General features: G+C 38.2%; 1 protein-coding gene across 4 annotated transcripts; it reads left to right on the forward strand.

The window, feature by feature from the left end:
* Nucleotides 1-456: 456 nt before the first annotated feature.
* On the forward strand, nt 457-21,902 carry CEP152 (centrosomal protein 152). Of its 4 annotated transcripts, XM_008925470.4 has the most exons (26): nt 457-575; nt 3,021-3,121; nt 3,329-3,395; nt 3,608-3,907; nt 4,345-4,513; nt 5,208-5,348; nt 6,266-6,405; nt 6,701-6,901; nt 8,265-8,412; nt 9,086-9,177; nt 9,968-10,131; nt 10,707-10,908; nt 11,725-11,838; nt 11,960-12,090; nt 12,274-12,402; nt 12,547-12,682; nt 12,904-13,083; nt 13,587-13,859; nt 14,305-14,436; nt 14,706-15,356; nt 16,828-17,002; nt 18,883-18,955; nt 19,044-19,150; nt 19,931-20,087; nt 20,368-20,471; nt 20,680-21,902. In XM_008925470.4, the coding sequence occupies exons 1-26, from the start codon at nt 489-491 to the stop codon at nt 21,492-21,494; spliced, it is 4,989 nt and encodes a 1,662-aa protein (XP_008923718.4). In that variant the 5' UTR covers nt 457-488; the 3' UTR covers nt 21,495-21,902. The 4 variants fall into 4 exon arrangements, with proteins under 4 accessions (XP_008923718.4, XP_017925360.3, XP_017925361.3 ...); XM_018069871.3 differs by lacking the exon at nt 14,305-14,436; XM_018069872.3 differs by lacking the exon at nt 13,587-13,859.
* The last annotated feature ends 5,102 nt before the right edge of the window (nt 21,903-27,004 follow it).

The following is a 27,004-nucleotide window of genomic DNA, read 5'->3' on the forward strand; positions in this document are numbered from 1 at the left end:
TACTTTTCAGATTTTCATGGTACTTTTCCATTTTTTTTCTCGGAGCTATTATCCAAATGCACAAGAAACAGCATACTTTCTGCATTTAATACAAAATATAGTTATTTTCTAGAAGAAGATGAAGCAAGATGTACCAGGGGACATAACTATCAACATGTATCATGCTATATATATATAGTGTTTGAAGAAAATAGTGTCTGGTTGTAGGAGAACTTCATTAGTTTAATATGAAAAGCCCAAATAATTGTTTTAAATGCTAAATTCTTAGAAATTTGGTAGGCTTGGGTATACTGAGAAACAAACATTAAAGTGAATGATACTGATAATGTGCAATGTCTGTTTCAAAAAGGATGTTTTTGTGTGTGTTTGGCTACATAATTAAGGAAGTGAGGGTGGTGCTTTTTGGTTCCTATCCTATTTCACTCACGTGCTGTTTGCCTGTCCTGTGATAGGTTTTGCTGGATACACAAACTCGTTGCTGGAAAACAATGTCCCTTGACTTTGATAGTGGAGCTCTACAAACACAACATGAAGATGAAGACTATGACCAAGAAGATTATGCAAGAGAACAAGAGGTGAAAAAGAATAAATAATTAAATCTGAGGGCTTGTGTATTTAGCTTCTTCCTGTTTCTTGTTTTTAAGTGTTTAAAAAGAAAGAAAAATGTTTTGTGTTGTCTTTGGTAAGAGTGAAGAGAGGGCAGACTGTGCCACTCTTATAAAGCATAAAAAGTAAAGAAAATGAGATGCTGCATCTTAAAATCGTATGTAGTGGCTGGAAGACTTTACTCCTTGCTTATGCAGTAGATCAAATGTAAAAGGCTGGTGTCACCTACATTTCTTATTTCTTGATAGCTTTTTCACTTATTACAAATACTTAGAAAGCAACCATTCTTTCACTTGAAAATTTGATTTGCTTAGAAAAGAATGAGGAGCTATTTCTCAAATTCTGATTATAAATCACATAAGTGTCTGGAAAAATATATTCAGAATTTTGAGATTTCTTTGGAGTTGAAACATGTTTCTGTTCTTTTTTGTTTCACAAAGCTAGTTGGCAAAACATGTGTTTAACATGAACGTGCATAGTGGTTTTTAGAGGATGGTAAATCACAATCATGTCCCCAGTACACTCCAGGGGAGTGTAGGAAATGTTGAAACAAGTGCTCACGAAAATGTGTTGGAGGGATGCTCTAGAGCACCATAGGGAATCTGATGCCTGTTCCAAAGCTTTCTACCTGGATAAAGAATGTTGTGCTTGTGCAGGAGAATGAATAGTGAAATAACTGTAGGGTTATGACAGTGGGTCAGTGAGACAGTGGATAAATAAGGTTATAAGTTCAGTGTTGAGAGGAACATCTTTGCTATACGGAGAGGCTGGGAGACCTGGGACTCTTCAGCCTGGAGAAGAGAAGATTCAGGGACAATCTCATCAATGTGTATCAACACCTGAAGGGAGACAAAGGAGCCAGGCTCTTTTTAGTGGTGCCCAGTGACAGGACAAGAGGCAAGGGGCACAAAGCAGCCTCTTTGGAACAAGTCAGTGATGATCCTTGTTGGTCATGCACGTTTGAACTGGGGCAGGGTGGGGCTCACAAAGCTACATGTGAATATTTCAGTGGGGTGTGACTTTTAGCCTGGTAAAAGGAGGCTGAAACACAGGCTCTGCTGTGTTCCTTGGTGAAGAGTAATCAGAGACTTTGCAGTAGTTTAAGTTCTCTGCCACCACAAATCAGGTGGTTCTTGAAAATCGGGGAGATCTGCATGATGGGAGAATACTTTGGCACTAACTTAAGAACTTACCCTCATCTGGAGTTCTGTGCTAGCTCACCTGGTAGACTGAGCTCAGTTTAAGTGTTAACTCTCCTGATGAGGTTGTGAGCTGTGTGCACTGCTTTCTCTTGACTTTCAAGTTTCTAAAGCAGTGCAAGACCAGCAAAACCTCTGGTGCTCAAGGATGTGCTTGATTCCAAGGGGGGCAAAGGAATGAGGATCTTCAGTGAATGATATTCACTTTCCTGCTTTCTGGAGCTGAGATATAGTAAATCTAGAGAATACCCTCATGACAGGAAAACTCCTTCATGCCACTAGTGAATTTCTAGGAAAAAACTTTTGGTGATACTTTGTTCTGTAAACATTTTAAAAAAATTATCCTTCTGACCTATCCTTTGGTCTCAGAGAGCATCTAAAATAGCGTCTGAGAAAACATGGTCTCTTAAAGATAAACCTTTTGTAGATGGTAGTTTTTGTTTTCTGGTTTCTTGTTTGTTTGTTTCATCAAAGAAAACCCAACAAGGCATGTATCATGGGGCAGCTAATGTTTCTGCTCATATTAATACATGCTTTGTGAGTTCAGAGAAAAACAGGGTTAGGGTTCAGAAATTGCATGTAAAGTTCTGAATATATTGTGTAGCTCTCAAGGTACCTAATAAGAAAAAGAGAGTGCATAGCTCAGATCTACAAGAAACCCAGTATGTGGCCCCATATCAAAGCCTCTCTGAAAGCTGGTAGAGGTACATTCTGTGTGGGAATCCTTACAACAAATAAGTTCAGGTGTGTTTTGGTTGTGTTTTTTTTTTTTTCTTTTTTCTTTTTTTTCTTTTTTTTTTTTTTGTGGCACAACTGTATTTTCTGAATTAGAATTGGTGGTATTTTTCTTTGTTCGTGTCCAGTTTCTTGGTGACTTCACTGAACACGTGAGCAGACCACTAATTGTTGCAGTGATGACTTCTTGCACCTAGTAACACTGACTGGCAATTTCTTATCTGGATTTCCATCCAGATTCCTCAGGAAAAGCATGTTTTGAGTGTCCAGTACCTCTCTTGCCTGGGATTTGGAGAGGAGAATACTTGGGATGATTTTTTTTCAGACCATTCTTCACAAGTAGTCTGTCACAGGACAGACTCTTCCTTGGAGAAGGACACCAGGATTTTGTGCAAGTGGCTGTTTGGCCTCTCTCTTTGGACTGAACTTGTATGCATTCTTCTGAAAAGCATATAATGAATGTTGTTTGTTCTGTTTCAGTTGCAGCAACTGTTGACAGACCTTCCCCATGATATGCTGGAGGACAGTGGAGACCAGCTCTCCAGCTATTCAGACTGCAGCATTCAGGAGACTGAGCAGCAGTAAGGCATTTGGCTCCATGTTTTAATTATTTATGTTGTGGTTTTGAGAACAGAGCAAAATCTCAGTTGATGAGGTGTGTAAAAGCAAGCCAAGTAAAAGGGAAGCTGTAGTGCAGTTTGCAGTAAACTAGATACCACTTACTTTAAGAAGAGGTGGTTTGCTTTGTTTTTTCCTAAGTTATAAGTAATTTACTTGTGTTTCTGCAGATCACATGAGCCTGGGAAGCACGATGGGAGGTGGAATGATCATCCATTGATAAGTGATCCTCAAAATGTAAGCTTGCAGGAGCAGTGATGTAATTAGTATGAACTGCTTGTTCATAATAACATGCTAACTATTGTTTGAATTCATTAGAGAAATACTTTTCATGTTCTGCTGTTCATTTGAAGTGTTTCTAACTTGAGGGCTGGTAACCTCAGAAAAAGGGGGGTGGGGAGAAATCTGAGTTTTGAGAGAGCAATTTTAAACCTCTTATCCGTTTATAGGGCTATGAACAAGGACAAAATATGTACCCTGAACAATTCTTGTGTGACCAGCAAAATGGTGACGAGAAGAAACTTTTATATGATGTTAAAGAAGATTACCGTGGCCAGAACGGTCAAGAGGATCCTGATGATGTGTATCTTGGTAGAGATGGGTTTAACTCTCCAAGTTGCTACCAACAGAACAATGTGTATCATCTTCCTGAAAACTTCAGGCCATATACAAGTGGTCATAAACCAGAGTTTAACAATCAACAAAATAAAATAATAAATTTTCCAGATGCTCCAAAGGAACATCTTAAGGTATGTCAGAAGCTGACATGTTTTTCTATCTCTTGTAAAGTTTTCACAGATCTTTTTTTGTATTAATATTTCTAGATGCTTTCAGTCTCTTACTATCAATTTAAGCAGTGATGGGAAGCTTTTGTAGCCTATTTAAAACAATGAAACATTAAATAATTGTATTTTCATATGTTTCATATGTTACCTCCATTGCCTGTTAAAATTCCATGAGGTAGAATGAATGTGATTCACTGAAGTGCCTACATTGAAGTTACACTTTAGTGTAAGCTTTCATGAAAGATTCTGTCAAGTTTAAATGGTGTGCTGGATTGGAACCTGAAAATGAAGAGCTACTAGAACTCTTGATGTCAACCTGTAAAATGAAAAATATTTTTCTTGAGCAACACTACAGGTGTGGTTTTAATTTATTTCCTCTTATCTCTATATTGTCACAACAGCAATTTGTTGCATCCGATGTTGTCAATGGCCAATCACCAGAATCTTACAAAGTGACTTACAAACCATACCAAAATGGCATTCATCAAAATGTTCCAGTAGTCCAAGAAGGAAACAGAAGAAATGAAGTGTTTGAAGATTTGCAACGTGAATTCTTGGCCAATGATGACAGTAAGTGTTTGCTACTTAGACTTGAAATAAACTTGTGTGAAAAGTCCACTGGAAATCAGCAATAGAAAACACATTGATTTCAGCAGTTTTTCTAGAAAGAAGACAACTAAAAGTATGTTGATGTATATGATCTTTTATATTTAGGAATTGGGTGGTTTTGATCAGGGTTTTTGATTTTCAGGGTGTTTGCGTTTCAGGCTGTTAAAAATGTGGTTTTGACTGGTGAGACTGAAAGAAATTATTTCTGATGGCTTGATGTCAAGTCTTGCTGGCACTTTGTCTCTTTTCATAATATTGGAAAATAATGACTTACTATACCTTAGGAAGCATATTTTCCGTGATGCCACATTGAGCTTTTCTGTCAGGTACACTTCAAATAGCAGAACATTTGTTAAACATCTTGAAAATTTGTAGTGGCCACAAGACAATTCACAGCACATGAACCTTTATCTGGGCTTGCTGTCGGGTTTGAATTGTGTTGGTATTTCCTACTGTTCTTCAGCGATTGCTGCCAGAGCAATTCAGGTCATGTGAATCAAATGTGGGTTAAAAAAAATGATGCAACTTTGTGGCCCAGCAATGAATTTAACACTATAAAAAAAGTATCTTGGAGCAGGGATGATGATGATGATGACGACGACGACTTTCTTGGTCTCTGTGCTAAGCTGTTTGCATGCTATTTGAAATTTGGCAGATTCTTCAGAAAATATGCAGATTCTTCAACTTCAAGTTCTAAATAAAGCAAGAGAAAGACAACTGGAAGAACTTAATGAAAAGCTAGAGAAGAGTGCACAGCAGATTAGATATTTAAATCATCAGCTTTCGATGGTCAAAGGTAAAATGTTTTGTGCTAATTCTTATATTTTATTCATATCTAACAACTTTATAATTCTGAAACTTTGATTTAGAAAGTGTCTCTAGGTAGTTATCATATTTATAAACTTGATTTGGGATTATAGCACCTAACTCTCTTTCCCCAAACATTGTTCTAAAGAAAATTCTCTGGATTGGTGCCTGACTGCATAACTGTTTTAACTTTTACTGCATTTTCAGAACCACTGTTGTTTTCCAGAGTCCCCATGTGTCAGGCATCACAAACGTACAGAGAAGAGAAGTTTGCTGAAGTAGTCTGTTAAAACTACAGAAAATTCAAAAAAAATCCCTCAAACCAACACCATAACACCCAAACTCCAATAGGAGAAGTGTACCTACATGAAAAAATAGATTTGTCTGTGGTGTCTTGTTTAACAAGCCATTTCACAGACTGTACGTAGAGAGAAGCTCTGTGTAGTGGACACTGGTGGTTTCTTAGTCTCCCATTTCTTATAGGAACTGACAAAACCAGTCATGAACTTAAAGAATTAAGAATATAGTTTTTAGAATGCAAAAGGAGCAAAGGAGGGGGAAAACTTCAACTGTCAACCATTTTGCTGTGTTTTGGCTGTTTCTCCAGAGGACTTGTTTTGTTTCTTCTTTTAAATGATGGCAGATGCCAGGTCCTACTGCTGACAGGATGGGGCTTGTACCTTCAGAACCCTTGTGGAAACAGTACCTTGGAGTGCTTCCTGCTACCAGGAGACAGGGGTTGCTGGATGGAAACTAACTGGTTTTGTTCTGTCTTCTGTTGTTGCCCACAGTATGAGACAGAGTGAATGGCTCCGTAGAGCAGATACTGAGCTGTTGTGTTCCATGCAGTGGTTCCGTGGGTGGCTGGCCATATTTCTCACACAGTTGTTATGTCTCTTTTTTTAGATGAAAAGGATGGTTTGGCTCTTAGTCTTCATGAGTCTCAGAAACTCTATCAGAATGGAAAAGAACGGGAAATGCATCTTGAAGGTCAAATCAAGGCACTTGAAACTCAAATCCAGACTCTTACTGCCAATGAAGAGCAGGTACTATAAATATTTTCAGACTGTTTATTGGGGAAGACCTTTACAGTTATATGTGTGATGCATTTGCATTAAACATTAGTGCTCGTTTTTTGGAATGCTGCTCATGATCATTTCAGAAGCTGAATATATAATGAATTAATAGGATCCACTGTTGAAAGTAGCTTGTATTAAACCCCATACATTATCTGAGGACTTTTAGCAACTCTTGCACGAGAAAACCTGAACTGACATACAGAATATTGGAGCAAAAGTAAAACACATGTAACTGGGAACTACTCTAATACTGTTCCTACAGATGCTGAAGCAATCCAAGGTGGCAGAGGTGGCCATGGAGAGCTTGCAAAAGCAGCTGTTAGAACTTCAGCGGTCAGATGCCCTTCAGCGAGCCAGGGAACAACATGAGACTATTGTTTCAGCACTAAAGCAGAAGTATGAAAAGCAAGTACTATCATTAGAGCAGAAACTTGATACTACAAAATCTGCACTCAGAGAGCAGGTAAGAAATTATTTTAGGATGCTGAGTATGGTACTGGAGAGGCTGTAGAAATCCCCATGTTTCCTAAACTGCACTTCTCGACCTATAATTCTAATAACTCCTTCTGGAAGCTGCTAAGAAAATGGAAAGTCTCAATATTAGGAAGCCTATGAGATATGTTTTTATAAACATCTCAAGGCAGTTGTGAGTTCAGATTTCATTTTGTACATAGCAGATGCAGAGGAGGCAAGAATTCATTGTCTTAGTTGCTCTCCTGAGCTTTTGTTCTGTGCACAGTCTCTTTTTGGAAGAGTACTGCAAGTAACTCTGGGAAAGAAAAGAACTAATTAAAAATAATCTGATATTCTTGTAAGAAAAAACAAGAAAAACTGTTTATTAAACAGTCTTTTGCCAAGATTTGGTCTCAAAGTGATCAAGGATGACTAACCACTGAACAGTCACTTTATTTTAGAAGTAAGGATTTAAAAGGAGAGAGGGGGGGAAAAGTCTTTGGGATGGACTTTAATATGGATTGTGTCACATGGTTGTAGAGCATGTCGTAAGAATCCATTACACTATTAGACATATTCAAGCAATGTAGTCTAATCAGGCCTTAATTGTCTTCTTATTTCAAATAAAGGAAACAAAATTGAATTTCTGTGATTCTTGTCTCAACATAAATATACATAAAAATAAATGGGATTTACGTTTGAAAATGTAACTAACACTTGCTTCTGAACAAAATGCATTGCTAAATTTTTGTCTATTAGTACCACAACAAAGCTTACACAGCTTCGTCTCTACTGCAAAATATATGGTAGCATGTTTGGGTTATTTAAGGAGAGAGTTTTCCTGTTTTTTTTTAGAGAAGAGTTAACAAGTATAAAGACAAGGTACTGTGCCTCCCAGGTCTGTGTGGGTAACTAAGTAATGCCATATGAAAGTCTACTTTGTATATCATGTGAAAAAACTACAGTTCCTCTTTTAAAGAGTGCTGGCCCTTGCTAGCTTGGCTTAAGCTCAGTTAAAATAAACTGAGTTAAGCTCAGGCTTAATATAAATAACGTGAAGGTTTGATTTTTCTGCAGTAGACTGACTATATGTGAATAATTACAGGAGATAATCTGATGTGCTGAAAACCAAGTGCTCTAGAAAATATGAAATGGTTCACATCCACGTATGTTTATATATGAGTACACTTACTGTCTGCTAGTGAAAAACTGAACTTTGATACTGCAAGAAGTGACTTGTCAGCCAAGGATAGCATTTGATCTGTGATTGATTTAGCTGTTCTCTACCCATTTAGGTATCAGATTGATTATTTGTCTCCTGTTCTAGATGGCTAGATGTTTGTAATGTGAGTAAAAATGATCTCTCTTCCTAGAAAGAGCTTTGCAAAAATCTAGGAGACCATGTTAAGCAACTTGAAAAAAGGCTGGAAGAAACCAAATGTGAAAAAACAGAAATAATAAATCGACTGACGAGAAGCCTAGAAGAAAGCCAAAAGCAATGTGCAAATTTACTGCAAACAGGTCAGCCTTTCACTCATAGCTTATCTATCCTTGCAGAAATGTCTTCAGTTTTTCTAAGTATGAAATTGCATATCAATGTTCCTATTGAAGTGAAATCAACATTGAAATAAATGTGCACTCGACCATTTCCTCTGCAGTACCTTAGTCAGATTTAAATAAAGTTTAGTTAAGTCTAGACTGAAATGTAAAAAACTGATCGAAATAAAAGCAAACACCACCTCCAACCCCCAAGCAACAAGGTTAAACTCTTTTCCTGTATATTTTGTGCTGCATATGTGTAAACTTTGTTTTGTACAAACAACAGCCTTTGGGAACAAGCTGCTTAGTTTTGTGTTAAGGTGTTTGACTTGAATTGCCATTCTAAATTCAAATCTTACTGAGAAAAGAATTGTTTTAGGAGCTGGAGGCTGATTCTGGGAAACCTGTGTCATTGGACTAGATTGTGAAATATTTTGCCATTCGTGTGTTTGACTTTTGCCTACCTTTACTCATGAAAGTCTTTCTATAGTAATGTCTCTAGTAGCTGTTAGTGAGCTCAAGGAAATAGAAACAGAGTACTCCCTCTTGCCAGAATCAACACTGCTATTTTTAACAGAGATCTTTTTGCAGATTGCTTAGTCTTTCTTGCATGTTTATGACTTGGTCTTTCTCTCCTTTCTCTTTCCTGCAACAGGCTCAATGCAGGAGACAAATCAGTTACGGTTTCAGTTGCAACAAGCTCAGTCTGCACACATGATGAGCAACGACATGAACAAGGCTTTGCAGGTTAATTAATTTTATTAAATATTTCACTGCTTTAATTTGATGGGGATGGGCATTGTAGATAAGGAGTTGGTACTTGAAATACTTTTAATTTGTTGGGGAAACAAGCACATCTCCTTTGACTGCTTCATTTTCCAGTGTTGCATGTTGGACTTCATCCCTGGTGCCCCAAGTTAAAACACAGCAAGGCATCTGTATGGGCACACATCTGATCCCCTGCATTGGTCTAACCTGCTTTTGGGGGAAAAAAAAATGTAAATTCAGTGTGCTAGGAATTTGGAGATAGTGTATTCTGAAATTTACCTTTTGTCAGCAAAAGGGAATGCCAGAGAGTCTTCTGTAAAATATGAGTGGAAGTCTGTGTTCCCAATTCAATTCATATATTGGATTTAAATCTGCCATTTTGTAAGTTATGAATCCTACTAAGTCCTGGAGCAATAGGCTGTTTTGCCAGCTATGTACTTTTCTGTTGTCATCCATTTTACTATACAAGGGCAGCAGGAAAGCAGAAGTAAGAGCAAAAGAGCAAAAGAAATATGAACTGTGGTAAGAACAATAGGGAATATTTTCTGTTGCTCAGTATATTCTAATTTGTAGTTTTAATATGTACTTTGCTAGAGGTATCAAAAATGATACTATAAATAAATTAATGCTAGGTGATTCAACTACATACAGCTATATTTAGAAATAATAGCTCCAAGTATTTGTTTTCTTTGGAAGAATTATCATGGGCCTGATATGTTTTCTTGGAGTCTTCGCTCAGCATAATTTTTTTTCTGACTCTTTCTTTCAGGAAGAATTAATGGAACTGAAGGAAGAAATAGCTTTGTATGAATCTGCTGCCAAGCTTGGAGTATTTTTGAATGATGCAAGTGGAGAGCAGCATGTGAACCTGGGTGAATCCTATGTAGATTTGGGAATTAAAAAAACCACTGGGAAGAAACCAAAGTTCTGCAGGTATTGAGTGATTCTTGTAGAAAGAAAATCTAAAATCCTCAAGAAATTATACAAGTGATGTGTAAAAGATGGTCTTACTGGATCAACTACAGGTTTTTGGTAGATACTTGAAATACTGCTTGTATTGCCAGGTAATGTGGGAAACAGAAAACTGAACTAATACCATAAATTGGCTGCCTAATTACGAATTAATAAATCCTTAGATTTTATAGGGACCATGTTACTATTCCTTGAATTGTATGGATTGTATTCATGGACACCTTTTTTGCTTAGACTCCAAATAGTTACTTAAACCTAAAGTTGTCTTTTACCTTCAACCAGTTGAGTTGTCTCAAAATACCTCACATGATGTGAGAATGAATCTTTTGGGGAAATAGCTGAATTAACAAATTCTCTGTAAATTGATTGCAACTTGATAAAAAGCTTTTGTACCCATGTTCTTATTCTTTTTGCTATTGTGTCTTAGACATTTATATTTCTGATAGCATTAGTTGCTTTTGTCTTTGCTACAACTACCTTTTAGATAAATGTGTTTTGTCTTTTAAATACTGAACTGGTTATGTCTTCCCTGATAGTGCAATACAGAACAGAGACGTGGATAAAGAACTCTCCAAAGATGAAATTATTGTAGAATTAAAGGCTGAGCTGGAACGTTTATTAAACAGTAATAAAATGAAGAGAAACCAGGTTACTCAGTTACAAAATGATCTTAAAGATTGCCAGAAGACACTAGAGGAATACAAATTGAAAGCAGAAAAAGCATCAAAAGAGTCAGAGGTTTGTTCTTTTACACTTCTTTAAAAGTTAAGATATCAGTGGTTTTTGGTGAACAAAACCAGCATTTAAGCTTCTTGTGAGAATGGATCAAAAATTTACCCATAGCTGAGTATCCATAATGGCTCTTAAGGAAAGTATTGCCATTTGGATGATACCTTGTTTTGTATTGGTTAAGAGGAAAAAGGCTGAATAGCAGAACTTGGGCAGCATATTCACTATTAGGGGAGTTCTGATATCATGACTGTCTTGCTTGATAGCATTTAATGGCCACTCTGCTTTTTTCAGAAGTACATTTCATTGGAGAAAGCAGGTTTTCTTCAGCCAAAAGGACTTGTAATTTCTCAGGGAAAGCTGATAGTACTATTAGTTTATACCCATGGAACATTTCACTGATTGCCTTCAGAGGGCCTTCACTGTGTAATTTGATCAGCAGGGAATCTCCTTGATATTGCACTCTCTTCACTCCATTACCTCCCTCTATAAGTTGATCAGACCTGTAATATCTGCCTTTGCAATCTATACATTGTGGCACGGATGTGGGATAGAATTACAGTGTACTTGAGAGCTGTGCTCTCTGTGGGATGATAGTAGTCATTCATCTTGCAAACACAACATCTCTAAACCTTCATGGTACTGAGTTTCAAGGATTTATCCAGAGTAATAGTGATACTGTTATATCTTGCACTGCAATAATTTCTTTCGGTGTGTTTTTTATTTTTTTAAGTACAATTTTTATTTAACCACTCTAACTTGTTTAAGCATTAACTTCTAAATCATTTATATCTTGAAAGATATCCTTATTTTATTTATCTTTAGCCTGTCACAAATCTAACTGATACTTCAGTGGCTAGTCCTTTGGTTTCTGATAATCTAAAGGAAGAAGTTCTGAGACTCAAAAAGGCTAATGAAGCTTTGCTACAGGAAGTTGAGGTAAGACAGAGATGCTGCTTATCCCTGCAGAAAAAACCTCACAAAACCACAACACAAAAAAACCCTGCCCTGTGCTAGGAGCTCTGATTAGAAAAGGTTCTTATAACCCTTTTTTGTCCAGGCCCATGCTTTGACTATTGAAGAACTGAAGGAAAATGAGGAAAAACTGAAAAGCTTAAATCAAGATCTCTGTTGTCAGATGAGAAAGATGGTTCAAGATTTTGATCATGATAAACAAGAAGCCATTGACAGGTAAGTCTGTTAACTTTGTTTAGTTTAATTAGTGGATTTTTAGCCCGCATGTATAATCTTGTTCCAGCTCTCAGGTACAGAGGAGGTTTATGTTGGAAAGGTATTTGCTTAAGGAGAAGTTGAACCCCATTTTAAAATGGGGGAAGAAAACTAGATAGTTATTTTCCTTTCTTGAAATTGTAGATGTGAAAGAACTTACCAGCAACATCATGAAGATACAAAGGCACATTTTGAGAAAGACCTGATGGAGAGGTTTGCTGTGGAGAAGCAGCAGCTTATTCAGATCTATGAAGAGACAATCTCACAGTTAAAGTAAGGCTTACCATTTTTTCCACTTTTACTGAAACTTGCATGTTTCCTGTCTGGCCTTTAGTGATAGTGACACTTATTTTAAAATTGGCTTGCTGTCCTGTCAATGTAAAGTCCAATTGATAATAAATAATCTGTCCTGTGAAGGGCTAATATAGAGGAGCTGAACAAAGAGATGACTGCAGTGAAGGAATGTTACATTGGAGTCTGTGGGGAGAAGGACACCTTGGAAGCTACTTTAAGGAAGAAGTTTGAACAAGAGCAGCAGTTGAAGGAAGAAAAGGTACAAATGGAAACACCTATAAACATGTAATCTAACCAACCTCTGATATAACATCTTAAAGCATCTCCTTTTGACAGGTGAATCTCTTGTTTAGGTATCATCAGTAATATCAGGGCACAGGCTCTAGAGAGTTACATGTTTCATGCATTCTCATCACTTTGCACCAGAGCAGTTGCTATGCCTTGGAGAATGCTTCATGTATTTTTTTATTTTTGGTCTAGCTCAAGAAACAGCTAGTAGAAGAAAAAGAAGTCTCTCTTAAACTTCTGAGGAATGAGCTTGAAGAGAAACACAGCAGGTCAATGATAGCAGCAAAGAGGAAGTGGCTGGAAGAACAAGAACAGCAGGTTGAAGAGAAAGTTGCATTAGCTAAAGTTCACTGGGAGAAGGAAGAAAAAGAGGTATGGAACTCAGATCAGGGAATTTCAATTTTTTTGTTGTTGTTTATGTTCAGAAACAGAACTTGTATGTAGATTTATGTGCTGTTATTCTGCCATTTGAAGTGGCTATTTAGGATCTGTCATTTTAAGAGCCTCAGAAGAAGTCATTAAGTATTATACGTTTAAGATTTTGATTAAAAAAACCCTAGATCTTGTAAACTAACAAGCAGAATATCCTGAATGTCACAGCTGGTAATATGTTGGAGTTTTCCACTCTGATCCTTGGAGAGTGGTTACACATTCTATTGTTTAATTCAATTATCAGAAGTCCTTTGTGTCTCCTATCCCATAGAAGAAAGCTGTGATGAGTCACCAAACTCTCTTCTCTCTGTGCATGGTTTTGTTCTTCTCCTGTTAGGAAAGATTATTGGTGTAAACAGAGTTTTGTTTGTTAAACACCAGTGAAATTCTATTTATTTGGACATGGTGGGGGAGATTTTCTTAAAAAATGTTTTTTTCCTTAGAATAAAGAACAAGTCTTTGCAAAAATAGAAAGAGAATGGCAAAGTAGGCTGGAAGAAATGAGAAGAACTATAGTTGAATGTAATGACTGCAGCTGCCAAACTGACCAAGTAACAGCTGTGGATGATGTTCCAACTAAAGAGTTAGAAGGGACTGTTGAAGACCAGAGGCTGCAGATCCAGAAGGCTCAGAGAGAAAATATGGCCTCTGAAGAGGCCTTAAAAGAATTTGAATTAGAACTGGAAAATAAATACCGTAAAAATCTTGCCAGCCAGGTAACAAATAATTGTTCTGTGTGCCTGGAGCCTGTGAAACTTCTGTGTGCAACTAAGTCACCTAAAAAAAAGAAATTGGTCTCTCCCACTAACTTCCTCTTAAGCTCAGTAGTTGATATTTGCTATATTAGAAATACAGTTTTAAAAAAGTTCTGAACAAACTGTAGCATGTTGCTTGTTTTTCATACTGTTGAACAAGTTTTATGGGAATTTTGAGCAGAACTGAGCAACACTGACTTAGATTTTAAATAATTTTGTTAAAAAAAAATTTTATATTCATAATTCTTGCATCAAGAAACGCATCAGATGCTGCTGGTCCAATTATTTTAATTTATGTAAACACAGGCAATTCAAACTGAAATCTCTTCTTGCACTGTTACATGAAACTAATAATAAAAATGTGTTCAGTGGTGGTGACTGAAGTAGGTTTTTTGTCTGTTTAAAGGTAGGTGCAGCTTTAACCCAAGCTCGTGCCAAGTGGCTGCAAGAATTAACAGACCTCAAAGAGTACAAACTAAATCTAAAGATAGAAAAAGAAAAATGGGAAAAAGAACATCAAGAGACCACAGCAAAGCAGGTAGCCTAAAATATTTGTGTACTGATAAACAGTTCAGTCTTCCAAATCCCATATGTTACTGAGGAATGAATGTAGACACAGGCAGGAAATCATTAAGGAAAGATGTTTCTTGTGCACTCTGGTCCATATCCATTTTTTTGCCTATGAAGGTTTAATTTTTATTAAATAACTTGAAAATATCTCCAATAGATTGATAATGACTCAGAGTTATATTTTGTGTATCTGTAAATGTGTGTATATATTTACAATGACTGTTATGTATTTGCCAGTTAGCCCTAGTTCTCTCAGCTGCTGAGGAGAAATGGAAGAAGGAACATGAGAGTACAGAGAGATCTGGACCAAGAGTGAAAGAACTTGAAGAAAAGATAATTTCTCTCAGGAAGGAATTGGAGCTAAAGAAAGAAGAAATCCCTGCAGCCATCAAAGCAGAACTAGCAAAGGCCCGTGCACAGTGGAACAAAGAAAAGCAAGAGGAAATCCTGCAGATACAAGAGCAAAATGAGAGAGACTACAGATCATTCTTGGATGATCACAGAAACAGGATTAAAGAGGTACTTGCAACAGCAAGGGAGGATCTTGCAAAGCAGAAGAATGATCTCTCCATTCAGAAAGAAGCAGAAATAAAGATGTTACTAGACCAAAAGCAGCAAGAATGGGAGGCTCAGGAAGCCAAGAGACTGCAGGATGAAGTTAATCGCTATGAGGAGAAGACTCTGGTTGAGCTTGAGTATCTGTTGAGTGAACTCCATGAAGAACTAGTCAAGTGCACACATAGTCAGCATTCTTTGAAGGACAAGTGTTTTGACTCTCATGTTCAATTAAACAGTCAGGGCAAAGACAAACTGAAGGCCTGCTTACAGAAGGCCTATAGGACCACAGTTTGCACAATTCTGGAAAAGAAAGAGCGAGAATGGAAAGAGGTAATATTTCTGTAAACTGTAACTGCCAATCAGAGAAGGGATTTGACAAGTCACTTGGGCCTGTTTTCTCCTAACGTGGAATATCCATGTAATCCTGAGAAAAAGAAATTCAACATTTGTGTTCACTGATAAACAGGAGTCCTTTAGAAGTCAAAGAATGCTAAATCTACCATTAGCAAGTGAAAAGGGAAAGGATAAGTGTAGCTTTGATGTCTTTAATCTTTCAAGAAGAGAAGGACAGGTTAGGAGTGTCATTTATGCAGAGACTCATAAGTTAAGGAGACAAATCCACCCTCTTAAGTTTGGGAGCCTGTTGAAGGCTCCTTGTGACCTCTTAGATGGGCTGTAATGACAGAACTCTCCTCGGATTTTTGCATAGCTGCAAAATCCAATTTTTAGTGGTGATTGGATAGTGATTGGATAGATCATGTTTTATGCCTTTTTTCCCCTTCTTCTTATGCAAATAAGGATGGAAACAGTAAATCCTTTTTTTGTAGTTGGTCAGTTTGTCAGTTATTCAGTTCTGTCTTGGGAATTATAGTCTTGCTTAATTTTATTGTGGCTCTGGGAAATCCATTTCAGCGTGCCTGCCCAAATGAGGAAAGATGTCCCACCCTCTTCTAGAGGAGTTTGGGGCTAAGTCAGATTCTGTCCAAAAGCATTTGTTTCTGTTGTTTTAGCAGATTACTCTTCTTGCAATACTTATGCTCATAGTAATTTTTTTTTTTTTATGGGGAGCATCCTACCGGAAATGCCGTTGCTTCCCAGCATTTAAGAGCTGGGAAATTATCCAAGAATAGGACAGAGAAAATGTCTTGTTTCTCAAGACAAGGTGGGATGAGGGAAAATGACTATGTAGTGATTTCTCATGGCAATTACACCATTTTTTTAGTGACAGTGTATTTCTGTTCAGAAAGTGGGCCTTTAATGTTTTCTTGTCACAAGTCATATTCGCAATGGTAAAGAGAATAGGAAGCTTTTTTCTTAAGTCTGATGCATCTTCTGTAATGGATATGAATGTGTCCTGGTAAACTGTTTAATATGCCTTTGGACCTCAAAACCTTGACTGGCTTGAACCACCTTATCTATTGAAGTCTCTGTAATTTCTTAGTAAAGTCTTCTCTCTTTTTAAAAAACAGGTTAACTTCAATTACTCAAAGGCACAGTATAATTCTTCAATGTTAAGAGCTACTCACATTTCCAGATTAATACTCAAGATATTCATGTACTGCTGTTGCAGTGATGTACACTAAGTAAACTTCTATATCATAGAATAGTTATTTTCCTCACAACTTGAGCTGCAACCTACAGTTCTATTGCAGGTTTAAAGTACCTGTTTTAAAATGAGTAAAGCCACTTGGTGGCCAGGATTGGTTGTTTTTAAGCATAACATACTGCTTACCTACTTTAAGATGGGGTGGAACACTTTTTACTATGTGTTGGGTTTTCAGAAAGTGTTTTTCAATTGCAGAAGTATGAAGAGTTAGTGAGTAATGCAAATAAAGAATCATACCCTTACCTGCAACACGGTGCAGGAGACACTGGGGACATGGCCAGAAGTCCTTTGTGCAGTGTTGGACACCAAGCAGGAGCACAAAGGACATTAAGAAGACGGACACCCTTGCAGGAAACTGGAACAGACAAAGGTATTTGCTTTGATCTTAATCTGGCAAATTGTGTATTATCAAATTAAGCTTATTAATAGCAGTCTTTAATAGTCAATGGCCTATTGACGACCCCAATGCAAAGTTAGTTAATTAGTGAATATTATTATTAGCTCATATACAAGCCAGTGTTGATCATGGCGAGCAGGGTATGGTCTAAACTGTCTCATAAATGAATAATGCAAAATCAGAGCTTCAAAGATTGAATTATATTACTTGCTCTTGACATTAGCCAAGACAAGGAATTCTGCATTCATGTGAAAGGTATTATTGTGTCAAGAATTATATTTCACCTGGCATGGTAGTCTGTAGTCTTTTCTGGTTCTTTTGATCAAGAATGTAGTTGAAAAAATGTGAATCCTCAGGTGATATTTCTCTCTTTCCCCCCTTCCTTCTTCTCTTACTGTCCTCCCCAGTATATACTTTAGTACTGTAGCTCTTCCTAAAGCTGGCACATGTACTGTGGCAAAGCTGGAGACAGTGTAGATGGGAAAAGCTTCATGGGAGGGACAGAAATCTCCTTGGGGCTTTCTGTTTAGTTTGAGTTCTTACACAACTGAAAAACATAAAGCAAGAAAACCCAAGAGAGTCTTTGGCTTTATGCCTGCAGTGTGGCTTGGATTCCTTTAACACCAAAATAACAAACCATCTATTAACACAGAACAATACAAGCACTGCAGTGCTCCTGTCTCTAGAGCGCCCTGTCCTGGCTGTGGAGAGCAGCCGTCGCTCTCCTGGAAGGAGCCCAGTCTTTGTGTATTCCTTAACTAGACTCAGATGCGTATGAGGCTTTCCAGCTGGGACAGTTTCCTTCAGCTGACTTCAAAAGACCCTGCTTGGCTGTTGGTTAAAAAAAAATAAGTAAAAAATTCAAAAAACATTCAACCTACAAGTCTCATTGCTGACTGAAGAACTCAAACTGATGGGAGTGCTTTGAGGCTGTGAGGGCTTTAGGAGCAGATAGATGCTGCTGCACCTTCTGTAACGGGGTTCCAGCTTCTTGTGATTTGTTTAATTGGACTAAAGTGTTAAGTTGTCCAGCAAGAGGAGGACTAAGTAGAGCACTGGAAAGATGTTGGGCTTGATTCTTTTCTTTTTGGTCCCCTGTTGATGTATAATTTTTAGCAGTTACTGTTGCAAGTGAGAAATGTACAAAAAGGAGTCTTGGGTCTCAGGAAGATTTTTGCTGTGAACACTGCCAGGAGCTTGAAAAAAGGGAGGCCATGTGCCAGGACTTGAAAAGAGAGCTGGAGATGGCCCACAAACATCTTCAGCTTGCTGCGAAGCAACATGAGGCTAAGTCAGAGCATATCCAAGGTTAGGATGGTTAGTCACCTAAAGACAACCTTGATTCTCTTGTCTGTTGCATTGTACAGTTTTGAGTGAATACTGGCTTTTGATTATTAGCCTTAAACCAAAAAAACCCTGTATCAAACCAACAAAACCAAACAAGCTTTATCTTCTATCTCTCCACCTCAAAGAAGGCACAATTGCTAACCTACAAATTAATACTCTTTTCCAATGTTTATCAAGACAAACCTTGTTATTTTTTTTATCCCATCCGTTCTCTTCACATACACTTGGTATCCCAGAAGTTTTACCTCCAGTGTTAGTAATGGCATATGAAGACTTTAAGTTTATTTAATTACCGTATGAGATGCCTTTTGTATTCAGACTTCATTGAAGTGCATTGGGATGGATTCCTATCTGCTTGTTACTGTGACAGCTGTACGTGCTGATGATGCTCTGTGACACTGAGCTCTTATACCAGAGAGAGCAGTTTATGTAATAACTTCTGTTGAACTTCAGTTTAGAGAAGTGCAGTGAATTATGGTTCACCTCCTTTTTTTTTTTTTTAATAGAAAATGAGAAGGCTCTAATTACAGAAGACTCTGAGATGAAGACTAAACTGAATGACCAGGGGTCACCACCAAGGTATTTTAAAAAAGCTAAACAAGATGATTTTTTTTTTTGTAAGATGTGAGTTGCTTTTTTTGTGCAGTGTGACTTATATGCATTTCAGGACACTGTCAAAGGGAGGCATCTCAAAACCTTGTGCATCCTCTGACTCTGTGAAAGGTCTGGAAGAAATGCGTGCTCACTACATCAAAGCTGTGAGCAAGATTAAGTGTAAGTACTGAAGTCTTAGCTAAAAAGTTAGTGGAGGAATATAATTTACCTTGTTGCTTCCTCCTTCAGCCAGCTTGGACAAGAATCTGACAGCCAAATCACATGAGAAGTAAATTTTTCCTTCTTACTAGACTGAATGGGAGAAATGGAATTGTTGCCATAATATTTGACATGGAATTGTTGCCATAATATTTGACATATCACTGCAATGAGTGAAACCTTGTTATGCCATCCTTGCTTTGTTGCACTGAATTATGGCTTTTAAAGTGTATTTTGAAACTGATCATTTTTCTCCAGATAAAAAAATCTACCTGACCTGCAGTTTGTCCTGAGAGAGAATCTACTTTTCTCTCTTGCTGTATCCTGCCTTCTGACTTAATCAGAAACCTTCTAGCTGAGGAGAGAGGATTAAATGTAGCACCAGCTCTTACTTAAGTACAGCAGGTCCCCAAATTCCAGCTGCACTACCTCTGAAGAATTTCTAGACCAATATTTTACCAGCCAACATTCCTCCCAAATCCCTATGCCTAGTGTTTTCTATTCTTTCTTAAGATGCAGAATCAGACCAGACAACTGAATTCCTTTCTGATGCATCATATTAACCTGCTGTGATCTGCACTGGTGTTTATCCAGTAGGCAACAAGGATTTGGGTGGAATGTTGGCAGGTAAACCCATGCCCTTGCTGACTTGTTCCAGATCTGCTAGACAATCCCAGTTTGTGGTGTTGGCCTTTCTCCCCACTCTGGGGGAAAACTGGTACTCATGAAGTGTGTTTGTAGGCGACATGCTTTGTTACATCCGTGAAAGCAAGGAACGAGCTGCCGAGATGATTAAAGTGGAGGTTCTGAGGGAGCGCCAAGAGACGGCACGGAAAATGCGCAAATACTATTTGACATGTCTTCAACAGCTCCTGACTGACAATGGGAAACATGAAGGGTGAGTTCAAATACATTTAGAAGTTACTGTTGGCTTTGCAAGAGATGTGTAGATGTTAGTCTGGTGTTTGTCCACCTTGGAGCAAACAGTGCCCAACCCGAAGTCTTGCCAGTCTGTGCACACTGGCATGGGGTCACTGCTGAGCTGTCTGGCACACTGTCTCTTCAGAATTTGCTGACTCTCAGTAACATTACCTTGAAGTAAAATGCAGAGTTGAAAAGGAATTACCCTAAAACTTGGTCTTTTTTTTTTTTTCCCCGTGTTCTGCAATTCTTGACAGAGCTGAAAAGAAAATAATAAATGCTGCCAGCAAACTGGCTACAATGGCTAAGGGACTTGAAACACCTCTTCGACACATTCCCCAGGGCAAATCTACCCGCTCAGGTATTCTACAGTTGTTCTCTTCTTGATATTGATTTCACACACATAGTAATGAAGGTGAGATGCAGATGGAAAGTGAAGTACAATTTATTTATAAGCTAGCTAATGTTGTAAATATAAGCTGCTTATTTTGACAATGCTTATGATTCTCTATTAAAAACAAACAAAAACGTTACCTTCAATTAATCTACTTCCTTCCTTCCTCTTCTAGCTCTGCATTTAGTTTCTGAGCCTGGAGCTGAGTGCTCCAAAAGAGATCGTGTGCTTCGGACCAGGTCAAACCATATGGAAAGCAAATCATGTGGTGAAAGCAGTACTGAGACAGCCAGTGATAAAGTTGTCCAGAAGTGTGTGCCACGTGACTTGAGACAGCAGTTTGATGCAACACAGACCGTAACTCAACATATGCTTCATGGAACAGTGACTGCGGGTGTTCAGAATAATTCTAAAAGTCTGGATGGTGCTTCTAGAGGTGCTCTACCAGAGTTTTATCCAAATGAAGATGGAAGAAGAGAAAAATATGGCCCTATTGTAAATGTAGACAAAGGACCTTTGCGTGCTGCGAGTAATACAGCACATCAGAATGCTCCTCCATCTGCTTGTCAGGGAACATTAGAACATATGCAGGAACCCAGAGTTACAAATGGCCACACCAGCTCTGGGCCAGCTCATCACATGCTTAAGGGCAAGAATGGAAGAACAGTCTCAAAAGAGGATAAATATATCCAATCATGTAGAAAATGGAAAACTAAGTCTAAGAGAACTCAGGAATTTAATTTTAAAGACACTCCAGGAAGAGATGAAGGAAGCAGCAGTGAATGGAGTTCTGGGAATGGAAGCCTGTATCTGGATTGTGGTGATTTGCCTCTCTTGTATCCTCAACAGAAAGCCAGTAGTAATGTCCAAGCACAGACTGTATATTGTGAAGAGTTTCCTCACATCAGGTCATCTTCTTCCCCTGCAGATGAAAATGTTACTTCTTGGAGAGACATTTCTAGTGGCAATGGCAAGTTTCTCAGCACATAAAGCAGCACAAAAGTTTACAGTAGAGACCAGCAGATAACAAACAGAGCATGCTTCAATCCTCAACTCTGACAAATCAAATTCTGCTGTCCCACAACCAAAAGTATCATCAGATTCAGATGGAGGAAAATGCTGCAACAAATGCTTGGAGAAAAATGGTGTGGGATCCCAAGTCTCATCAGCAAGATAATGATTTTTAATAGTCCACTTTCTAACTTTAACTGATACCAGAAATTCCTTGTTTGAAGGAAAAGAAGATTAACTTGATGTTTAAATAAAAGTGTGAGGATTGAGGAAAATCTGTTCTACTGTGTCCATTTCATGATCTTGAATGTTATGTGAACAAATTTTATCAAGTTACTTGAAATATTAATACAGACTTTTGTTTACCTTTGTAATAACACTTTCATAGTTGTTTATAGTGTATTATACACAAATTTATTAAACGGGATCTATTTTTATATTCAATTTAGCTTGCAGTGCAGTGTTTATCTAAAACAAAGCTACTGTAACTTGTGGTAATTTTATTAATGGTTATCAAAATTCCTTCAGAGCGTAATGAGAGATGTTTTGAGATTTGTTTGAAGTCAGTATTTTAATTGACTTTTCCATTCTGAAGGACCCCCTGTAAGCCTTTGTTTGTGTTCCCACAATGAAAGCAAAAATACCTGCATTTTTTCATTAAATTATTATAACAAACCACATTTCAAGTATTCTTCCCTTCGGAAGCAAAAAATAGCTTGAATTGGGCAGAAGAAAAGTACCAGTTAGAATGACCACGTTTTGCAGGTGTTTCTTCAACAGCAAAGTTTATCAGGGTAAGCTAAAGATATCATCATGTTCCTCCTGAGGCTTAAAAAGCTCCTATTTTAAAGGCCTGCTCACATTTGAAAGAGAATTGCAAAATGTATCCTTTTTCCTGGACTTTTTGCTTTCCTTGGGATGACATTTCATTTCTAGTGATCCTGTGAGGAGCAGAGGTGTTTTGCTGCTGGCTTACACAGTAGGTGATTAAATCTTGTTGCAATTAATAGTATGGTTATGAACCAGCAATTCAAATCAACAGTAATAATGGCAAATGTAAGCAAAAAGATTTTACTTGCTATCCTGTGATATCAGAAGAAGAAAAAATACTGAATATTGTCTCAAAGATTATATATGTGCCTTTCATATGTAACATTTAACTGCTGTAAATTTGCTTATTTGGTCTTTTGGAGTTGAACATCACAGTTTAGTCTGAGAATCTTTTCAGTTTTAAGAGGCAAATAGTACAGAATCTGAAGAAAAATGTGTTTAACTTCTCTTACAAAAAGGCTTGTTTGTATTTCAGGCCAACTGGCAAGGCAGAAGGCATTGCAGCTCTTGGTACGCAGGGCTGGCTTGTGACTTGAGACTCTCAGGCGATCTAATGAGAGACTTCTGAATTTCTTGGTGGCCTTTAATGTTGCCCATAAATCCAACCCCACTTCCTCTTTGGTGAGGTGGGGTTTGTCATCATCAGTGGGAGCAAACTGAGGCCATGAGAGACCGCTTGTGCCTAAACAAACATGGGCAGTGGTTAAGTTCAAGGGCCAAATTCCGAGCTCTTAGCTGAGGAAATAGCTGTGGCCTTGTCTGCAAGGGAAAGTTTTTACTAGTTGTCCTCTAAGCCCCGTGTGGAGTTTTGTTTTTTTTTTTTCCTTTCCAGTGATGAGTGGCTTTTTCTGTTTAGCTTAAACATTTTCCCAAATTCCACAAGGTAAAAAGAGGCACATTTATTCCTGTGTGAGAGGTACCTGTACAAGTGTTTAAGCCAATAGATCAGATTAATTCGCTCCTTGGGCTAGTTCAGAAACCTTCCCAGATGAAGACTGGATCTGTAAAGCTAAACATCCTTCTGTCCTGTAGGACGACATCCCTGACCTTCCAGACGTCAGCTGAGGGCCCATCATCTCATTGCTGTGGACCAAATGCAACTTTTACAAATGATCCCTCATCTGAGGCAGGTTCAAGAGCTTCTCTGTAGTTGCTTCCCAAAACACCACACTTAGTGACAATGTGCAAACTGCTTTTAAAAATTCGAAAATGTAACTTTTCACAGCACATTTTGTCGTATTGTTCAGTGTTGTTCATGTGCATAACTTACTGTCCATTTCCACAGCTTTTAACAAATTCCCTGTGTTAAAAAAAAGCTCAATGATTTCAGTGCAGAATGAAGTGCTTAATGATCCTAGTCTTGCTAAAACTTTGAACAGCTGATGATTTTTACATATTTAATTTAGAAGCTGGGACCACACTGATGAGGAGAGATCTTCCACATTACTGACCACTCTGCAGAAAGCCGAGGGTGCAGCAGATCCCAGCTCCAGGGAAGAAACCAGGGGAATTTTCTTCAGCAGGCTCTGCAGCCTGATGTGAGAAAAGGTTCTCTTTTTCTCTTTTGGAGCAGGGAGATGTTATGCAGGTGCAGCAAAAATGGGGTGGGTGGGTGGAATCTTTCCAAAAGTGGCTTTTAAAAGGGAGGATATTTAAATGTGGACATGGGGTGCCCAGGTAAATTTGGTTGCTGTCTCAGTTGTATCATATCACACCACAGTACCAGGCAACTTTGGTGACCGAAATTGCAATGTATGTGAGAATGTGGCTGTAGGTAAAGATTCAGTTAAATCCTTGCTCACCTAATGTTTACTGTGTGTCTTGTTGCACTGGCAACTCCAGAGAGCTCCAGAGCTGCCAAGGGGATTTTAAGTTTTCCTTAATGAAAATCAACTGCAGAGGCCTGGAGGGAAGATCCATACCCAAAACATCAGCAATCATTCCCTGGTGAGTAAAGCTGAAGGTACAAGATGATACCTAACCCAAGAATCAACACCTCTTTGTCAAAAGTGTTCCTCAACCCTCCTCCTTCCAACATCAGTAGGAAGGAATGGAGCAGTAACACACTAGGATAGGGGGTGGCAGCTCCTGAAATTGGACAGCTGACACTAGTCAGAAAGGGGGATGGAATGTTGCAATACATGTGGTTGGACTTGTATAGTTGAGCCAAGATTGTAAGAGAGTCACTAAATGAATCTCTTAAGTCTGCCATGTATTCTCACCCAGTAGGTTATATGGCTGAAAGAACTTAGCTACTTTATTCAAGAACTGATTACCTGCTGTTACATCTTTTTGGTTCAAATTATTCCTTTTTGAATACTGTGTTTATGCAGTAGGAGCCAGATCAAATTTTACTGTAGTGATGTTGCAGTTCAACACTATTTAGCTTAAACTTTGTTTAATGACACCCCCAAAGTAGCAGAATGCAGTAGTCCTCTTTCTAGCTGTATTTTTGTTTTTTATATTTTCTTTAGCTGATTTTATCTTGCAAGTATAGTATAGGACAGCAAATGATAAATAGGAAAAAAAGTTAGATCCAAGTCTTGATTCTACCATGCCTGATAGTTTTCAGTCTGGTTCAGCAGGTTGTCTGTTCTGCAGGATTACTACAATCTTTGCAAAATACCCTATCACCTTGTGAAAGCCTTTCAAGACTGCTGTCATTTAATTCAAATATCCCTGTGGATATGCAACTGGGAAGAGCTCTGGCTTGCTTGCATTCCCAGGCTTTCCTTAACACCTTTGGAATTTCATACCTTCTTACCCCCTTACCACTTCTTTTACTTTGTAGTTGGTACTTTCCCCTGAGGTTTGGAGGTCTACCTACTACTGTATAGTGTCCCTTTTCCCATAAAACCTCAAGTTGGGTATACTTCACAGAAGTACAGAGATACACAGCCACATATATATATTTCAGTCATTCATCCTTAAAACTTGCTGTCAAAGCCATTCTTCTGCTGTTGGAACTCTGTTCTCATGTTTCCCTTTGTTCTGTGGGAGTTGCTAAGATTTCCCATTGAAATTTATTTTGCTCTTTTGTGCAGATTCAGTCCTGTCTCCCACAGTGTGGATGGCTTACAATGGAGGCGGTGGTAACCTGGCAGTGATACAGGAGCACATTGCTTGCAGCTGTAGTGAGATTTCACCCAGCATTCTGATGCAGAGTACTTCACACTTCCAAATTAATCATGTTTCTCTCTGTTCTTGTTGCTTGGGTAAATATTTCACTGTTGTGTAGACTTGGGCAGTGATCTATGTGAGAACCAATGTTCTTAATTTCCTTCTTGAACAGGCTTACCTACCAAGCAAGCTTTTAAGCCCGATGCCTTTTTCACACTTGATAAAATGAGTCTGTTTCCATCATGTAGCATTGCTTCTTTATAAATCTGAATACAAGTAAAGAAATTCATGTCTATTGCCAAATGTTCTGGCTGAATGCCATCCCTGGTGTTCTGGCTTCATCCAGATGACGAATGTTCCCTGTCAGCCTGCAGCCTAGTGAGAGGGGACAATGGTACAGAAATACTGTAATTATCTAATCAACTTTGCTTAGAATGTTAAGCAAATGCAATTCTTTAATACTCTGGCTTTACTATAGCTGTTAATTACCATGTGCAAATGCAATTTGTACAGCAAAACCAAGTAGAGGAAACATTCACTTTTAAGTTACTTTACTCCCCTCTAGTGGTCTTATACCACACGTACATTTATGTAACACTTCCATCACCGTACATTTAAAGACAGTGTTAGTATTCTGTAAAAACTAAAAGTCTACTGGTAACTTCTCCTTCCTTCTGCTCATCTTCTCTTTCTATGGAGAAACCAATTCAGTGACTGGGATTCTCGCCAATGTAACTCTCTAAGTGAACTTGTTCTTTATATATTGACTTTAAAGGCCAAACTTCACCCACAGCTTTAAAATCAGTACGTGCAGAAAAATCTCAAAGCTATGTACCAAACGTTTATTTTCTGTGCCCTCAAAGGTGTTCACAAGGGGTGTTGGTGTGAATGTCATAGTGACCTAGACTGCAGCCAAGGCTGTAGAAACACCAGCAGAGCCCAGTCACATCTGCAGTGTTGCTGTATGTTTGTTCTCTGGCACGTGCCAGTTTTGGTGAGTGTCTAACTCTGTTTGAGCCTGTGGAAGTTGTGGGACATATGGAGTCTGTCAAATGACTTGCCAGTTGGCCATTTTGTATACTCTGCAGCTTTCATAGGTGGAAAACAGGCAAGACCCTACAGGATTGGAATGGAAACTTCTATTTTTCCAGTATTTCCCTGGTTCTTTGCTCAAGTTACTGATGTTGTAATCAACACTATCCAGGTGTGCGGCACGGCCTTCATTTAGCAATAGTTAATGGGTAAGTTCTTGGCTAAATTTTTCTTTGCTTCCTGGAGTCTGTATTTTAAAGGTTTCGAAATTACTTGCTAATACCATGTCTTGGAGAAGACAGGGTAACCCATAGGATGTTTTCTGCTCAGACAGAGTGTATTAAGAAAAATGTAGATGGAGAATTGACTTTTCAGAAGCTAGTTGCTTTTTTCAAACTACCCACTAGTAACTTTTCCATTTTCTTCTAGAATGGTTTGGACTAATGTTTCGAAGAAAAGAAAGGGGAATAAAAGGAGTACAGAGTCAATAAAGAAAATGTTGACAA

The sequence above is a fragment of the Manacus vitellinus genome, unplaced genomic scaffold (genome assembly GCF_001715985.3).
Source record: "Manacus vitellinus isolate BGI_N305 unplaced genomic scaffold, ASM171598v3 scaffold_16_pilon, whole genome shotgun sequence".
NCBI lineage: Eukaryota > Metazoa > Chordata > Aves > Passeriformes > Pipridae > Manacus > Manacus vitellinus.